Here is a 16,234-nt window from a genome sequence, read left to right on the forward strand (position 1 = left end):
ATCCATTTTTATTAGTAAAAATTTATTTGTTACATTTATATATGAACTTTTATCATATGTATAATATTTGTCTACATAAAACCAAATGTAATATATAAATAAAAGTAAACATAATACTATTGCAAAATTAGTACTTGGTTTGATTGGTAAGGCTTGGAAGATACGCTGGGTGACTCCGGATCCATTCCCAGCTAAGAAATATTCAGTTTTCTTTAGCTTTTGAAAAAAAAACGACAAATTAAACAAAATTCGGCGAAAACGACAAAAAAAAAATGAAACAATCGGAAACGACGACAAAAGGGAAAATTTGCGTTTCGCCGGCCGTTTTTACTCCGGCAGCGGCGCCGCCGCCGATTTCCGGTGAATTTCGCCGACATTTAAAACCATGGTTTCAATAGACCCTCTCAACTTATTTTCTTTCTAAACTGATTAGTTGATCTTCTCACTTTTCGGCCAAGACAAACCATCCTTTTTGAGCCCCTAAAAGGCGGTCCAGATTTTTGTTATGCCCTTTTCCTAATCATCATTATAATTGATGAATATCCTCTGTCTCTTTTTGGTGTCTCATTTGGTGTCCCTTCGATCAAAACAAACAATTTCATTATTTTATTTAATTATTAATTTATATTAATTTAAAAATAAATTAAAATAATTAAATTGGCATATTTTAATTAGAGGGATATCAAAAAAGACATTAAAAGAGATAGAGGATCTTGATTCATAATTGATCTCCAATGACTAGAGTGATATTTTTCTGGTACGAAGTCCATTTTATACATTGGAAGCAAAAACAAGATCCATTGTATATATTATAGAAAAATATGAAAGAATCTATAACTACAAATTAAAACTTAATCACGCCGTTTCCTTCTATACACAAGTTGTGACTTGTGAGATTGAGAGAATGACCGCATAAAGAATGGTCCTCAAAAACTGAGAATCCACAGAAAGTAATCATTATCTATTTTTCCTAATTATTGACTGGATGGTGAGATCTCCATATATTTAAATGCTGTTGTACCATCAGAAAGCTCAATCCGATTATATAAATTTTATTTTCTTTTATTGTGTGTTGAAATTTCAGTACATATTTCTTTAAATTTCAGTACATATTCCTAGAACGAAAGTTACTTGAGGTAACTATCAGCTAATGATAAGTGATAGCCCCATTAGCGTGTGGCCAATATACTATGACCATGACTCTTGAGTCTTGACAACTTGACATTTTTTAGAAAGAGAAAAAACAAGTACAAAATCAAATCTTTATTGCTTAAAAAAGACAAGGCACTATGCAAAAAATTAAAAATCTTTCTTGAGGTCATATGGTTTTATTTTAATTTTTTATTTTACTCATGTTCTATTAAACAAACGTATTTTTCTCGGAGCATTTTGAATCCTAGAACCACATGGATATAAGGATAGACAAATAAAATAATAAAACGTGTAGATATTCAAAATAAATAAATGAATAATTAATATGATGTTTCATAGCATTTTTTACGTAATCACATATACAAAGATATATTGAGATTCCTTAAGGTCCAAAGAGACTTGAAATCGAGCCATTGAATTGCAACGCCGATCGTACGTCCTCAAAAATCCGATGCTTAGCTTAGCCTTGATCAAGAAAACAACATGTGATACCTAAGAAGCCAAAAGCCAATCGCTTAAAAACACACCAGTCAAATAATGGAAGTTTATAGTACTGATTGTATCTTCTTCCCTTTTCTGAAACTCGATAAGTTTTTTTTAATTTTCCGAGAGAGAGAGAGAGAGAGAGAGAGAAATGTAAGAAGCCAGCTAAGATTGCCATTGGAATCTTGTCCAGGACAATATATAGTACACTTTGACAAGAAAGCACCTATTGTTAGCATGGGATGGAAGTTTCTTTACAGTAGAAATTCGGAGAGGAAAACATATAAATATTAGTTTTTGTTGTTGCACAGTGCACACTTTAAACTTTAAAGGCTTTGTACGGTCAACTTTAAATTTTTTTCTCTTTCCTACTTTGTTTGAATTAGTTTAGTGCCCTGTCAAGTAGATCTCTATAGGGTCGGAATTAAATTACAGTTCTACCCAAAAGGCACACCACGTAAGTGAATTTGCCAAGTTCAAGCAAGAAGCTTTCTTGCTATATTGGGTTCTGTACATTACTATAATGTTAACCCATGTGGTTAAATTAGTTGATCCTCCCCTATAATGAATGATATATTTAACTTGTTAAGCATAAGAAATCATGGAAAGATAATGGTTCTCCAATATTGTTGTTCTTCGTCTTTGGCCCTGTTTTATTTTTGTGGCTCCTAAGGAGACAAATAACTCATAATAATTATGCTATATATATATGCATATATTATATATATATATATATATATATATATATATATTTTGCAAATGTCATAAAAATTTAGCAAGGCACATCCGTGACAACTAGCCACATCCCACTTCACCCCTCACTATTTTCCCTTATAAAAAGCAAGCCTTGCATGCTCTTATTTTTCATTCAAACCATCACTCACACTTAAAGTTCTTTTCGAGTTAACTACCAAACAGGCCCTAATATCTCTTTTTCCTTTGCACTATTCCCGTTCTTATTTTCTTCTTCCCATCTCTCTCAATGCCCAATAAAAAGTGGAAATAGTTACACGTATGCATTTAATGTGACGGGTCAAAGAGGGACTTTGTGGTGGCACGCTCACATTTTCTGGCTCAGAGCCACCGTTTACTGCCATTGTTATCATGCCCAAACTATCCACTCCTTTCCCTTTCCCTCAACCTTACAGAGAGCAAAATATCATATTGGGTGAGTTTATTCCATAGATACCACATATATGTGGTATCTATGGAATAAACTCACCCAATATGATATTTTGCGTGAAAACGGCAGTGGCGTAGCTGGGGTCGGGGACGAGGCTGGCCTCGATGTTGCTGACGTCATACTCGAGCTCCTTGTACTTTCTGATGACATCGCCGACGGACTTGCCGGGGATCATCGCCGCCACATTGTGCCACTTCTCCGGCGTCTCCTTGTCGTACACGGCCAGGGCGTTCTCGAACTGCTTGTTCTCCGCCGCCGTCCATCCACCGCCGCTCTTCGTGTCCTCCTGAAGCCAGTTGTACGGCACCAGAGATATGATTTCCATCTCTCTCTCTTCAACGTCGCTGTTCCACCACTCGCCTATATTTACAACGACTATTATTATAATTTATACCCACCAATAATACACAGATAAATATTTTTTTTAGAAAATTCATGACTGAGTTTTGACTTTTGACTTTTGACAACAACATGATTGATCAGATAAAAAAACAAAAAAAAAAACAAAAAACAAAAAACAAAACGACAATATGATTGATACCATGAAGGGTCGTGTACGCTTCTCAGCCAATAATATTTTTGAAATGATAAAAATGTGCCCCAACGACTTTTTTCGTGAAACATCTTTTTTTTTCATATCTTTAAAATCCAACCTAAAGTAAATGAGAGATATACTTACTTTTTTACCGTATTTTTCTTACCAAATAAAAGTTTATCATAAATAAAAAAAAAAATTAGCTACTCTGTTGTGATATAATTAACTTAACACTAATATATATCACATCTTGTCACCTTAATGAATGTGGTGAGTTTACTTCCGTGGGTAACAACTGGCAACAAATACGGAAAATAATAAGTATTCAATTTTTAAACATGTAAAATATATGATATTTAAGATTTAATAATATCTATATATGTATTACGCATGTTTATGTATCGGTATTTATTTCTTTTGAGTTTTTTTTATATAAATTCTATATACTTAAAAACTTAATTTTGTTGTATAATACTTTTAATTTTCAAAGTATACATTGACGGATGTGCATTCAATGTGATAGTATTTAACTAATAACACAAATGATATTTAACAATTTGGTCTAATCTTTTATTCAATTTAAAATTATTTAACAAACACAACTAAATTATAAATAAAAAAATGATTTAAATACAATTTGGACTAATCTTTTATTCAAATTAAAATTATTTAACAAACACAACTAAATTATAAATTAATATTTTATTTTCCATATATATATATTTGTAAAAAGAGGTTAAGAAAAATGATATTAAAAAAATAGATCAAATATATATACATATACGTGAGGAAATGTCTCAAGGGACAACGTTCATACTTCATATTATATATATGAAGTATATATATATATATATATATATATATATATATATATATATATATATATATTACATAAGAAGCAAAATAAGTTATTTTTTTCTTTCCAAGAAATTTCAAAGAAACAAAAGCTAAAGAGCTCAAAGCTATATTACTAAAGTAATCTCTTTACTTTTTTTTTTACGGAGGGCTAATTGTTTGGAGGATTCAACCATCTTTTTATTTTATTATACCACGGTTTTATACATAATGAATAATGAACACGTTTAAAATATATAATGGTATTCAATCGTTGAGGTTTTACTAAAATATTTATTCGATTTATATGTACATAATTTCCATTATTATTTTTAAAATAAATAGAACGGGAGCAATATGTAAAATGCAACTTGGTTTTAAGTTTCATTCCAAACAAAATGTAAACATTTAAGTGCATTTAATTTTCTCTTAAATGTTGAAATCACTATCGGTGCTTTGGTAGAGATGGATGGCCAATGAAGGCACGAAAAATGATCACAAGGCAACTATTTGCTCTTTTTTTGGGTATTGCGGGTGCTTTGTTTGTCCATTCATTTTGCATGTAACTAAAAGATATTTCATTATTAATTTTTATTTATAGATGAAAAAAATGATGTAATTAAAAAGTAGACGTATCCACTTCTTGTACCCAAAAAGTAATTAGTACCTCCCCAAATTTTTTAAATTCACCCAAACCCAACTTATTATCAGACCGCTGACATTTTCCATCATTCATTGGTCAATAACTCAAAGTCTCAAACAAAGGGTTTAAAGAAAGTGAACTGTGTGGGTCCCACTACAATATTTTCCCTGCGCTGATATGCTGTGAAAATAATTTTCTTTAAGAAAGCACACGAAACTCGTACCCCACTTTATCCACTTCCATCCACGAGCACGCGTTCACTTCACGCGCCACATAATCGTTTTCCTGTACAATACTCAGCGTTCCTTTTCTAAACTATTATTATATAAATTCGTTTTCTCTCTCTCTTTTTCTCTCTTCCCTCTCTGCAAATCCACTGTCACAAACACTTCAAAAACACACTCTCTCTCGCTCTCTGTAATAGTTATACACACACCATTTCATTCTCTCTCTCTCTCTCTCAGTGTTGTATCTCTCTCTCAGTGTTGTAGCTCTCTTATTTCAGACTACCAGGAATTTTCTTTTTCCCCTGAATATCACCGGCGTTTGGAACATTGCTAGTAACGAATGGCCACAGGTTCACACACCTCTCTCTCTCTCTCACTCACTTTCTCTTTCTCAGGTTTATTTATAAATGCTATAAATTTAGTTACTAAAATCTCTTTTAATTTATTTTTTTTTAAGAGCAGATACAAATGTGATAGTAGGAGAATTGAATAACTAACTAGTTGTGATCAAGGATCGAAATACCGTTATCGTTACCGTTCCGAGCCTTCGAATTTACTGGTAACCGCCCGTACCGTAAAGGAATACCGGGGGAAGCGAGAAAAAAAGAGGAAACCGGTACCGTTGAACTTACCGTTACCGTAGAGGAATACCGTCAAATACCGGTATTTACCGAGGGGAATTCAGAAAAGAAATATACAAAAAAAACATACAAAGTACGTAGGATAAAACAAGTCACAAAATTTCTTCATAAATCAATAAACAAGTTCATCATAACCTTAATCATCACTAACTAATCACAAAATTATCAAATAATTCGGATTAAATCCAAAAAAATTACAAACATCAACACAAAATTTCTAAAATTATAAACAAGTCACAAATTTATTCATAAATCAATAAACAAGTTCATCATAACCTTAATCATCACTAACTAATCACAAAATTATCAAATAATTCGGATTAAATCCAAAAAAATTACAAACATCAACACAAAATTTCTAAAATTAAAAACAAGTCACAAAATATCTTCATAAATCAATAAACCACTTCATCATAACCTTAATCATCACTAAATAATAAAAAAATTACCAAATAATTCGGATTAATTACAAAAAATTAGAATCATGAACACAAACCTTAAATCAACACTACATTTAAGTTCACAACTATCAATTTATACTTAATCTTAAAAAATTATCAAGAAATTTCAAGTTTTAAACTCAAAATCATCAAAAAATAAAATTTGGCCGGGAAGTGGACCGGGAAAGGGGTTACCGGCGGGATCTGGGAAGATTTGGCCTTCGTCGCGTTGGGAAATGGGCGGGACGGCGGGATCCGGTCGGAAAGCTGGCAAAATTGGTCTGGGTCGCGACGGTTTTCCCGGAACCACCGGAAAATTCCGGTTTTGGTGGTTCCGGTGCCGGGGAGCTCCAAAAAGGGGGAACCGGACCGGTTCCCGTCCGGTTCCCCCGGTTTTTAAATCCTTGGTTGTGATTACTCATAGCTTAACGTCGTTTCTGGGTGGTAAGTTCTTAGCTTTTAGCCTGTGTCGTTTTATAACTTCTGTCATTTTTTAGAAAACGTTTTCCTATCATTTGACTATCTGATGTCGTTTAGTTATGAAAAAGACCGAAAATAGTGTTTTTTTATTAATTTTTTTTTTTTTTTTGGCTCTCGTGAGGCATTGTTTTGTTAAAATGAAATATTGAAGTGTCTATTATTGGGTCATCTTTTTACAATACCATTTTTTTCGCTATTGTCTTAATCTCGTCTTTGTGAGTAATGTCCCTTAACTAGAATGAACATGAGACTATTTTACCTAAGCCCATAACCTATGCTTATAAATGGTACTTAGGAGAACAGTTATTACTAAAGTTGAATATTTTTTCTAAAATCAACAAAAAAACGTCATTACGACAAATGCATTAGTGGACCCTATAGACATATTTCAACAAATTCAAAATTATTAACATAAATATTATCATATATAAATGGTTGACTTACATATAAACAAATTCTAAATTTATTTACATGCAGCTATAAGATACACTAATATGATTATATTTTTGGTTAATTTAAACAAAAAATATTTAATTTACTCATATTCAAGTTCAAATCCCATGAACTAATAATGCCCTCACATAAGATGAGAATTCACAACAAGAATATAGTGTCATATAATCTAAATCCTTCATAAGTTTTTTTTTTTTTTTTCAAAAAAAAGCTCGAGGCATATCTAACAGAAAAAAGATATAACATCTAAAGATATAGGCATCAAACATCTTTGAACACCGATAAGTGAGACCACAAGACAAATCTTCAAAAGTTCATGTGCCTAGTTTTATTTATCTGTCAATATTATATACTATTGATGACCCTATTTAGTATTAGGAAGGCATAAATATTGTTATACTTCCCTTCCTACAGATGAAAATTAAACATCATATTGTTCGAAATATCATTCAACCACTTCTAAAAAAAATAGTGGTTGATTAACTAGCGAATTGAAGAAATTTCAGGAACGAGACTGTGTAGTAGCAATGTGGTGCACCTAAAATTCGAAAAACGACACAACAATCAACGATAATCAAGCATCTAATTTCCCAGTCAATGCACGTTCTGAATCTGATTGTTGCTTTGCAAGCATATAAAATATGGGTATAAAATTATATATTAGCATTGGGGCCAAAACGCAAACCGAAACTTTATTGTCGAATATATCTCTTTTTCTTTTTCTTTTGATTTGAGCCAATCATGTAGGAAGTAAGATGTGATATATATTAGTGTTAAGTTAAGTATATCACAACAGAGTGGCTAATTTTTTTATTTCTGAGAAGCTTTTATTTGGTAAGAAAAATGCGGTAAAAAAGTAAGTATATCTCTCATTTACTTTAGGTTGGATTTTAAAGATATGAAAAAAAAAAGATGTTTCACGAAAAAAGTTATTGGGGCACATTTTTATCATTTCAAAAATATTATTGGCTGAGAAGCGTACACCGACCCTTCATGGTATCAATCATATTGTCGGTTTTTTTTTTTTTTATCTGATCAAAAGTCAAAAGTCAAAACTCAGTCATGAATTTTCTAAAAAAAAAATATTTATCTGTGTATTATTGGTGGGTATAAATTATAATAATAGTCGTTGTAAATATAGGCGAGTGGTGGAACAGCGACGTTGAAGAGAGAGAGAGATGAAAATCATATCTCCGGTGCCGTACAACTGGCTTCAGGAGGACACGAAGAGCGGCGGCGGATGGACGGCGGCGGAGAACAAGCAGTTCGAGAACGCCCTGGCCGTGTACGACAAGGAGACGCCGGAGAAGTGGCACAATGTGGCGGCGATGATCCCCGGCAAGTCCGTCGACGACGTCATCAGAAAGTACAAGGAGCTCGAGTATGACGTCAGCAACATCGAGGCCGGCCTCGTTCCCGACCCCAGCTACGCCACCGCCGCTTTCACCCTCGACTGGGTCGCCGCCGCCGCCGCCCACCCCAAGCGCTCCAAGCCCCTCAACCAAGAGCGCAAAAAAGGCGTTCTCTGGACCGAAGAAGAGCACAAGTAAGCCCACTTATCAACTTTCCCTGATTTTTTTACAGCCCAATTAATGCCGAGAATTAACAACTTTTTTTTTATCATGGATATCAGGCTGTTTCTGATGGGTCTGAAGAAGTACGGGAAAGGCAATTGGAGGAACATCTCGCGGAACTTCGTGGTGACGAGGACGCCGACGCAAGTGGCGAGCCACGCGCAGAAGTATTTCATCCGCCAGGTGTCGGGCGGGAAGGACAAGGGCAGAGCGAGCATCCACGACATCACCACCGTCAACCTCAGCGATCCTCGCACGCCCTCGCCGGAGTCCGTGAGGCCCTCGTCTCCGGTGCCTCCTCAGCCGCCGGCGTTACAGTGGAACCAGCCGAGCAGCGCTCAGATAGGCTTTCACGTCGGAAGCGCCAACGTCTTCAACCTCTCGTCCAGTCCGTACGGGATTATCTCGTTTGGGCTCAAAATGCAGGGGTATAGCGGTAATAATAACAACGCCGGTGGCAATAGCTCAGAGTATGGGTTTTTCACTAACCAACTAACACAGATACAACCAAAATGGTCTGGTTGACTGAGCTTGACCTCTAAACAAACCCTTATTGAAATGCTGACTCTGCATGCAATAACTCAAGCATCATAAGCCTAATTCACTTTGGGATCTCTCTTTTTCTTTTTCTTTTTCTTTTTATTTTTATTTGTTAGAACGCAAATATTATTATTCTTTTTTTTTCTTCTTCTTTCTTACCTCTCTCTCTCTTTTCTTTTTTCTTTAATTGGACCTTTCCTATCATATGCCTCTTATATCAAAGCAGTTGTAAACTTGTAATTAGCCGTTTGCTTTTTTTTTAAAAAAAAAGTGTCGTCGCAACTGCTATGCAATGCAATAGATATCACTGCATGAATCCATTTAATTAAACTATTTATTATTTTGCAGCTCTGTTTATATTATCCAAGACTTATTTAACAATATTATTATATGTCTAATAGTATACTATTAAACAAGTAATGCACAAAAGTTACAACTTATTTAACAATATTATTATATGTATTGTTAATTAACTAAGATAACCGAAAATTATTAATCTTATATATTTGATAAATCAAGTAGAGCTAAGAGTTCTGAAAAAAGAAGGTAGAACTAGTAGTATATTAATTTTTCTTCTTAATCGATAATATTCTAATCAATTGTGTGTTATTTTTGTAGCAATTTCAAAACATAGCCAAACAGATAGTATATTAATTTTTCTTCTTAATCGATAATATTATTTTATGTATTGTTAATTAACTAAGATAACCGAAAATTATTAATCTTATGAAATTTGTAACTTATTAGGCCATTCAAAACATGACGTTTTGGATATAAGCAATATTTGGAAACTTATTAAAAAATAACCAAACAGATGAGATTGTACGCTCAAACGGACGGTGAGTAGCTCAAACGGACGGTGATTACTTCCCTCACAGTCAAAATCTACTATGCGAGTTCGAAGAGCGAGCTGGTTAAAGTAATTAATCACAATTTGAGCTACCACACTTTTTTTTTTTTTTAACGAAATATCACAAGGTTTGCGTTCTTCGTAATTTTTATTTGATCACATACCTACAAAATATTCATAAACTTAGACAAAAGTTCCCCTAAAAGATTGTGAAATGTTGTTAAGGTTTGAAATTAATTAGTGTTAATATATATTGATAATCAATGCGTCGTGTAACATTATAAAAATATCATTTAGAAAATACTCTAAAATAAATATCAACTCTCTCCTCAAGCATGCAGAATTCACAGGTCGCCACAAGCTCATGGGATCATACCCAAAAACAAAAAAACAAAAATCATGTGTAGTAAGATGTAATCAAGCATCTAATCACACCAACCCCACTAAAACAATTAGCCCCAAGACTAATCTCTCCAAGGACTACATTCTATCTATTAATTGATTTTTTTTAAATACAAAAATTATGTGTACTAAGACAAAATTAAAATTAGAAACGGTTATGCAAGATAAACTGCCTTAGGAGCAACGAGAAGTTGGATTAGGAGCACATTGTCAAGAAATAAAAATAAAATGGTTGTGACTTTGTGAGTTATAATATCGACACCGGACATTTAGCCTTGGACGAAAGTTCCAACAATGATGTGGTTGCTTAGTTCTGTTACCCGGAGTAACAATAATTCACCGGCTTCAGACTCAGACATGCAGAAAATCACATCTCATGTCAGCAAAGGAGAGTCGAACACGAAACCTCGGCAATCTGTAACTTTTACTCTTGAAAAAAAATTGGATTAAGATAACAAGACCGACATAAATTATTAGCTAAACAAGAATGGTAGAATACAAATGAAAGGTTTTTGCGGGAACAGATTTGTTCTCTAATGAAAGCTGTTTATTGTGACATTAGCTTCGGACCGAAGACACGAGCTGGCGCTCTAGCTCTGCTTAATTTTAGCAGCAGCTTCCGCGAGCAGAGGTTCGAGCTCTCCTTTCCTGTGGAGCTTCACAGTTTCTGCATCGACGGAACAAAGAATTAAAAAAATCTCTTAAGACCACAGCATTTATCATAATTGGTTAAAGCCGTACAATTTATTTTACTTTTTTTTTCTTTTTTTTTTAAAAAAAAGCTGTTGGATAGTATCATCTTAAAAGTTGCGGAACTGCGATATCTTGTATGATTAGATATTCTGTTGTAAGTTTGAGTAGGAAAGTAAAGTCTTACCTGAACAACCGCCAATGTGGTTCCCTCCTGTACATCAATACAAACAAAAGTTTGAGATTCCAACTGTTAAATGGTCTATGCGAACTCAAAATTGAAAGACAAAGCAAGAAATAATCGAGTATTGTGGGATTAATATGCACAACTCATTAAGCTTTAGATCAATTCAATTAACTTGAGTTTCATCCTAATTAATTGTAGGGTTCAGTCGGTGGATCGATTGACCAATGATATTCACCTGACTACTGTGCCGGTGACATTTTGGTGCCTAAACCAAGTTTTTGAGAAAAGCACTCACAAACTATTTAAGAAACTAGATTCTTATTGAAACTTAAGTGTTGGACAAAGAAGTGAGCTTGCGGTGAGGAAATGATTTGAGGAGAAATTGCACCGCCACAAAAATACCTTCCCAATGCTCGCGATTTCAATCTAACTATTCTTCACCGCCACGAAAATACCTTCCCAATGCTTTTCGGCTATCCATTTATCTGTCTCTTCGTCATCCCGTCCAGCTCATCACCACTTGAACACCATATGATTGCTTCATTGCCAGATAGCGATGAGCATGATATGTTTCTTCCGATTGAAGCTACAATAATTGTGTCCATTGACCTCAGTGGCCAGCCTCCAATTTCTTTCTTCTCACCTAGTGAAACAGCCCGGCTTTTTCTGCTCTGTTGGACTGACTCGTTTAAGCCACTTGCCTATGTTGTTCTCCATGATGTCCACCAACACCAGTTCCCAGGTTAAACAATATCCAGATTTTCGTAAACTATATCACAGAGCCACGACGCTACCTTCCTCTGCATAAGCATTCTGAGTATCCTTTTTTTTTCTTTGCTCACTCAGCATGTATAGCTCTACCATCTCAACCTAGCGAGATTGTAAAATGTTTGTCAACTAGCGATAAGCTAGCACAAACTGACTCTTCTTGATCGCAGCCATGCTCGTAAGATAATTACAAACATGAACTACAAGAGAGAGAGAGAGAGAGAGAGAGAGAGAGAGAGAGAGAGCATTTCTTCTTCCAAAAGTTTTTTGTTTTAAGAGAAACGAATATAATTTATTAGTTTCTTTGATAGAATTTCTTTAAAAAAAATTAATATATTTACGGAGAGACTAAAATCCTACAAAATTAATCATTTGACTATTTTTCTCGAAAAATGAGTCCATTGACTAAAATGACGCTTAGAAAATAGTTCATATTTGGGGTAAATATTCTATTAAATACATGAGTACCCAAAAAGCACCCATATATTGTGGTGTGAGATACAGATAAATCGTGAAAAAATTGGCTAAGAGATGTTGAAGCTCACGAATACGATTCCAAGACTAAGAGATATTCAAGGAGGGAAAATGGACGCTGATCTTAATATTAAGAACCGGCCCACCTATATTGCCGAAGTCAAAGATTCAATATTGTAAGCAAAATTATTCCAAAGCTGACAGACAATACAGAACGTTAACATGGTATCTCTTTCGAATGAAATATATTTGCATGTTACTTAGTGATGAAGCAATCATAAACCGATGCTTACCAATGAAAACGTTTGGAACAGTATGTTGTCCAGTAATTCTCTCCAGTAACTTCTGGAGCTGTGGCCCTTGGGCACCTGAAGAAATGAAAGGATATTCAGCTTGTTAAACAAAAACCCATTAAGACTGCAGAGGATAAGTTCCCTAAATGCTTAACAAACCATAAATTTTTTTAATGCCGTTTTTTTTAACTTTCAAATGCCAGAAACCCGTTTGACCGACTAAAAGTCAAATTTATACCTCCCTATTAGAATACTTATTTGGTTGCTTTCCCTCTCTAGCTTTTTTTCGTTACAGCTTCAATTTTTCACTATTTGCTGTATATAAAAATTAACTGCAGCCTTTTATCATATTTTTAAAGAAAACCCACTTTGTTATAATTTTTAGTACATTCTGATAAGAAAGCACCTGTTACAAAGATATATATAGATTTTAATATCAGTTTTTGTTGTACCAGTTACCACTTACCACACGTGAAAGAGCTGTGCGGTCAATAAAAAAACACTAGTATAATTTTTGTGGCTTAATTTGTTTTTATCCCTGTAGGGATTAAAAATCAAACAGAACATGTTTAATCTGTAATTTTTTTATCCTTACTAGTACTACTTTGTTTGAATTAGTTTAATGTACTTTCAAGTGTGTATATATATATATATATATATATATATATATATATATATATATATTTTATAATTTTCTATAATGTTAACCCACGTGGTCTAATTAGTTAATCCTCCCATAACTGAATGATATCCTTTTTACTTGTCAAGCATAAGAAATCATGTACAGATACTGATTCTCCAATATTGGTGTTCTTGGTCCGGATCTGAAAAATTAGCGCACGAAGTTAGCAATAACGTCTCTCCTTGCAAATGCGTTGTTTGTGGAGAATCATCCATGATTTCAAAGGAAGGTTTTAATTTTTGGATTGAGTTTGAATCTTCAAAAAGTGTTTCCATTAATCCATCGAGGAGGTGGAGGTGGGGGTTAGAATTTTTGTATTTTACAGAAATTCTTTTTATTTGAGTCAATTAAGTATATAGGCATATTTATATTTTCACATTGTTGTGTTATATAGTCAATCTTTCATAAATACTAAGTAAATGACAACGTCCATATATTTATACGAGTAAATTGACGTAAATATTTCACCTTTTTTATTTCACTGAAAGAACGAACCAAAAATATCACGTCATGTTTGTGATCATTTATTTAGTATATACGAAAAGATAGCTATATAATAATGTAAAAGTGTAAATATAGCTACATACCTAATTATTTATTTTTATTTTTAAGCTTTTTTTTTTATAAAAAGGTCTTTAAGCATCTCTTATCCTATATGTAAATTACCATATTCCATATTGTAGGCTTTGTAGAGTAGAGTATAAGGATTGGCCATAGATAATAAACCTTTAACAGTAAAACTAAAATAAAATAAAATAAATATTTTTGAAGACACAGCCACAGATAGATTGTGGTGAAATTCACACTGCTTACTCTATTATTGCTTCATCTATTATTGACACAGGTACATTACATATACGATATTTTATTCTCCGAGAGAGAGAGAGAGACGATATTTTATTTTCCATGAGAGAGAGAGAGAGAGGTATTGGAATCTCAATAGTACATTCTGAAAAGAAAGAACTTGTTAAAATACACGGAATAGTCTCCTTAAAGCAGAAGTTGTTTGTAACAAAAGTTAAGAGATGGACATAAAACAAATAATATTTTTTTTATCAGAAAATAATAATATTTTTTTATCAGAAAACAAATAATATTAGTCTTTGTTGTTAGTGTTACTGTTAAAGGTTGTACGTGAGAGTCTGAGAGATATTAGCCATTTTCTACCATATACCATGCTATAGGCTTTGTAGGGTAGAGTATAAGGGCTAGATAATAAATTTAGAAAAAGAAAACAAATAAGGAAAAGACTAAAAATAAATAAAATAAAATAAAAATATATTTGATGACAGGTAGATTGTGTGAAATTCACTCACACCCGGCTTCCTCTTTAATGACACAGGAACATAAGATATTTTATTCTCCATGAGAGAGAGAGAATTGTATTGTTGGAATCTCAATAGTACATTCTGAAAAAGAAAGAACCTGTTAAAATGCACGGATGTCTCCTTAAAGCATAAATCTTTTGTAACAAAAGTTAAGATAGGGATAGAAAACAAATAACATTAGTCTCTTTGTCGTTGCTACGCGTGAAAGGTTGTACGGTCAATAAAAAAATCTAAAACACTGGTTTGATTTTGTGTCTCAAGTCAACTACTACCATTTTGCTAAGGTTTTTTTAATTTCCCGCCAAAAACTTAATTTGGTCATAAATACTAATAAGTCATTTGTACAAATACAATTTTACCTTCAACATGATGCTAACAATTGTTGACATCTATTGTTGTCATAAATGTCAATTATTGATATCTGTAAGTTTTGAGTTCTCTGTTTGTTGACATAAATGTCAACAATAGATATTTATTGTTGTTATCTATGTCAATAATTGACATAAATTGTTGAGGGTAAAATTATATTTGTATAAGTAATTTAGTAGTATTTTTGACCAAATTAAGCTTTTGATAGGAAATTAGAAAAAACTTATATAGTTGAGACAATTTCTCTTTTTTTTTTCTTGTAAGAATTAATATCAAATAGAAGAGAGGTTTAATCTTTCTTTTCTTTCCTTACTACTTTGTTTTTATGTGTATATATATATATATATACACATATTTTTTTACTTTCTATAATACTAGCCCACGTCGTTTAATTAGTTAATCCTCCCATATAATGAATGAGATTCTCTTACTTGTTAAACTTAGAGAATCATGAAGAGATATCGATTCTCCAATAATGTTTTCTTCATCTTTGTTCCCGCTTCATAGAGCATGGACGACCATTTCGGGTGCGGATCTGAAATGAGCATTAATATTTCTCCAAGGGATAATTCGTCGTTTGTATAGCGAGTTATCAATGACTAAGCTTTCAAAGGAAGGTTTTGGTTTTTGAGGTGAGTTTAATTTTTGAGAAGTGTTTCCATCAATCCGTCGAGCAATGACTTTTGACGGAGCATATTTGGCTTACATCTACATTTTCAACAATTTTCCACAACAAGCGTAGAAAAACTAACAATGAATGCATTATCTTATCCATCACGAATACAAGCCACTTAAACATTATCAAAACTGTTTTTATGCCAATCCTATAAAACGTGGGGCTTCAAAATACTTAATTCTCAACATAAAATCTCATATTAAAAAATAAAGGTAAATATGTCAAAAGATTATCAGTGATGTTGGAGGCTTTTCAATCACACAATCTTCAATGATATATCATCCACATAAGGTTTCAATAGACCCTCTCAACTTATTTTCTTTCTAAATT

At 33.2% G+C, this 16,234-nt stretch overlaps 1 protein-coding gene and 1 long non-coding RNA gene across 2 annotated transcripts; one reads left to right on the plus strand and one right to left on the minus strand.

Moving 5' to 3' along the window:
• Window positions 1–8,243: 8,243 nt before the first annotated feature.
• On the plus strand, window positions 8,244–9,208 carry LOC149388181 (transcription factor DIVARICATA-like). Its single transcript, XM_089623300.1, has 2 exons — window positions 8,244–8,617; window positions 8,705–9,208. The coding sequence occupies exons 1-2, from the start codon at window positions 8,250–8,252 to the stop codon at window positions 9,168–9,170; spliced, it is 834 nt and encodes a 277-aa protein (XP_089479426.1). The 5' UTR covers window positions 8,244–8,249; the 3' UTR covers window positions 9,171–9,208.
• Window positions 9,209–10,844: 1,636 nt separating this feature from the next.
• On the minus strand, window positions 10,845–12,925 carry LOC149388182 (uncharacterized). Its single transcript, XR_016300781.1, has 3 exons — window positions 12,850–12,925; window positions 11,315–11,341; window positions 10,845–11,104 (listed from the first exon to the last, which is right to left on the minus strand). It is a non-coding gene; the product is annotated as an uncharacterized LOC149388182 (long non-coding RNA).
• Between the last annotated feature and the right edge of the window lie 3,309 nt (window positions 12,926–16,234).

The sequence above is a fragment of the Urtica dioica genome, chromosome 8 (assembly GCF_054948205.1).
Source record: "Urtica dioica subsp. dioica isolate 48M chromosome 8, U.dioica_male_clone48M_v1_H2, whole genome shotgun sequence".
Classification (NCBI taxonomy): Eukaryota; Viridiplantae; Streptophyta; class Magnoliopsida; order Rosales; family Urticaceae; genus Urtica; species Urtica dioica.

Bases quoted from the DNA above. Each gene is read 5' to 3' on its own strand.
- LOC149388181 (XM_089623300.1), top strand. From the start codon at position 8,250: ATGAAAATCATATCTCCGGTGCCGTACAACTGGCTTCAGGAGGACACG. The intron at 8,618-8,704 runs GTAAGCCCACTT...CATGGATATCAG, and splicing joins TGGACCGAAGAAGAGCACAA to GCTGTTTCTGATGGGTCTGA.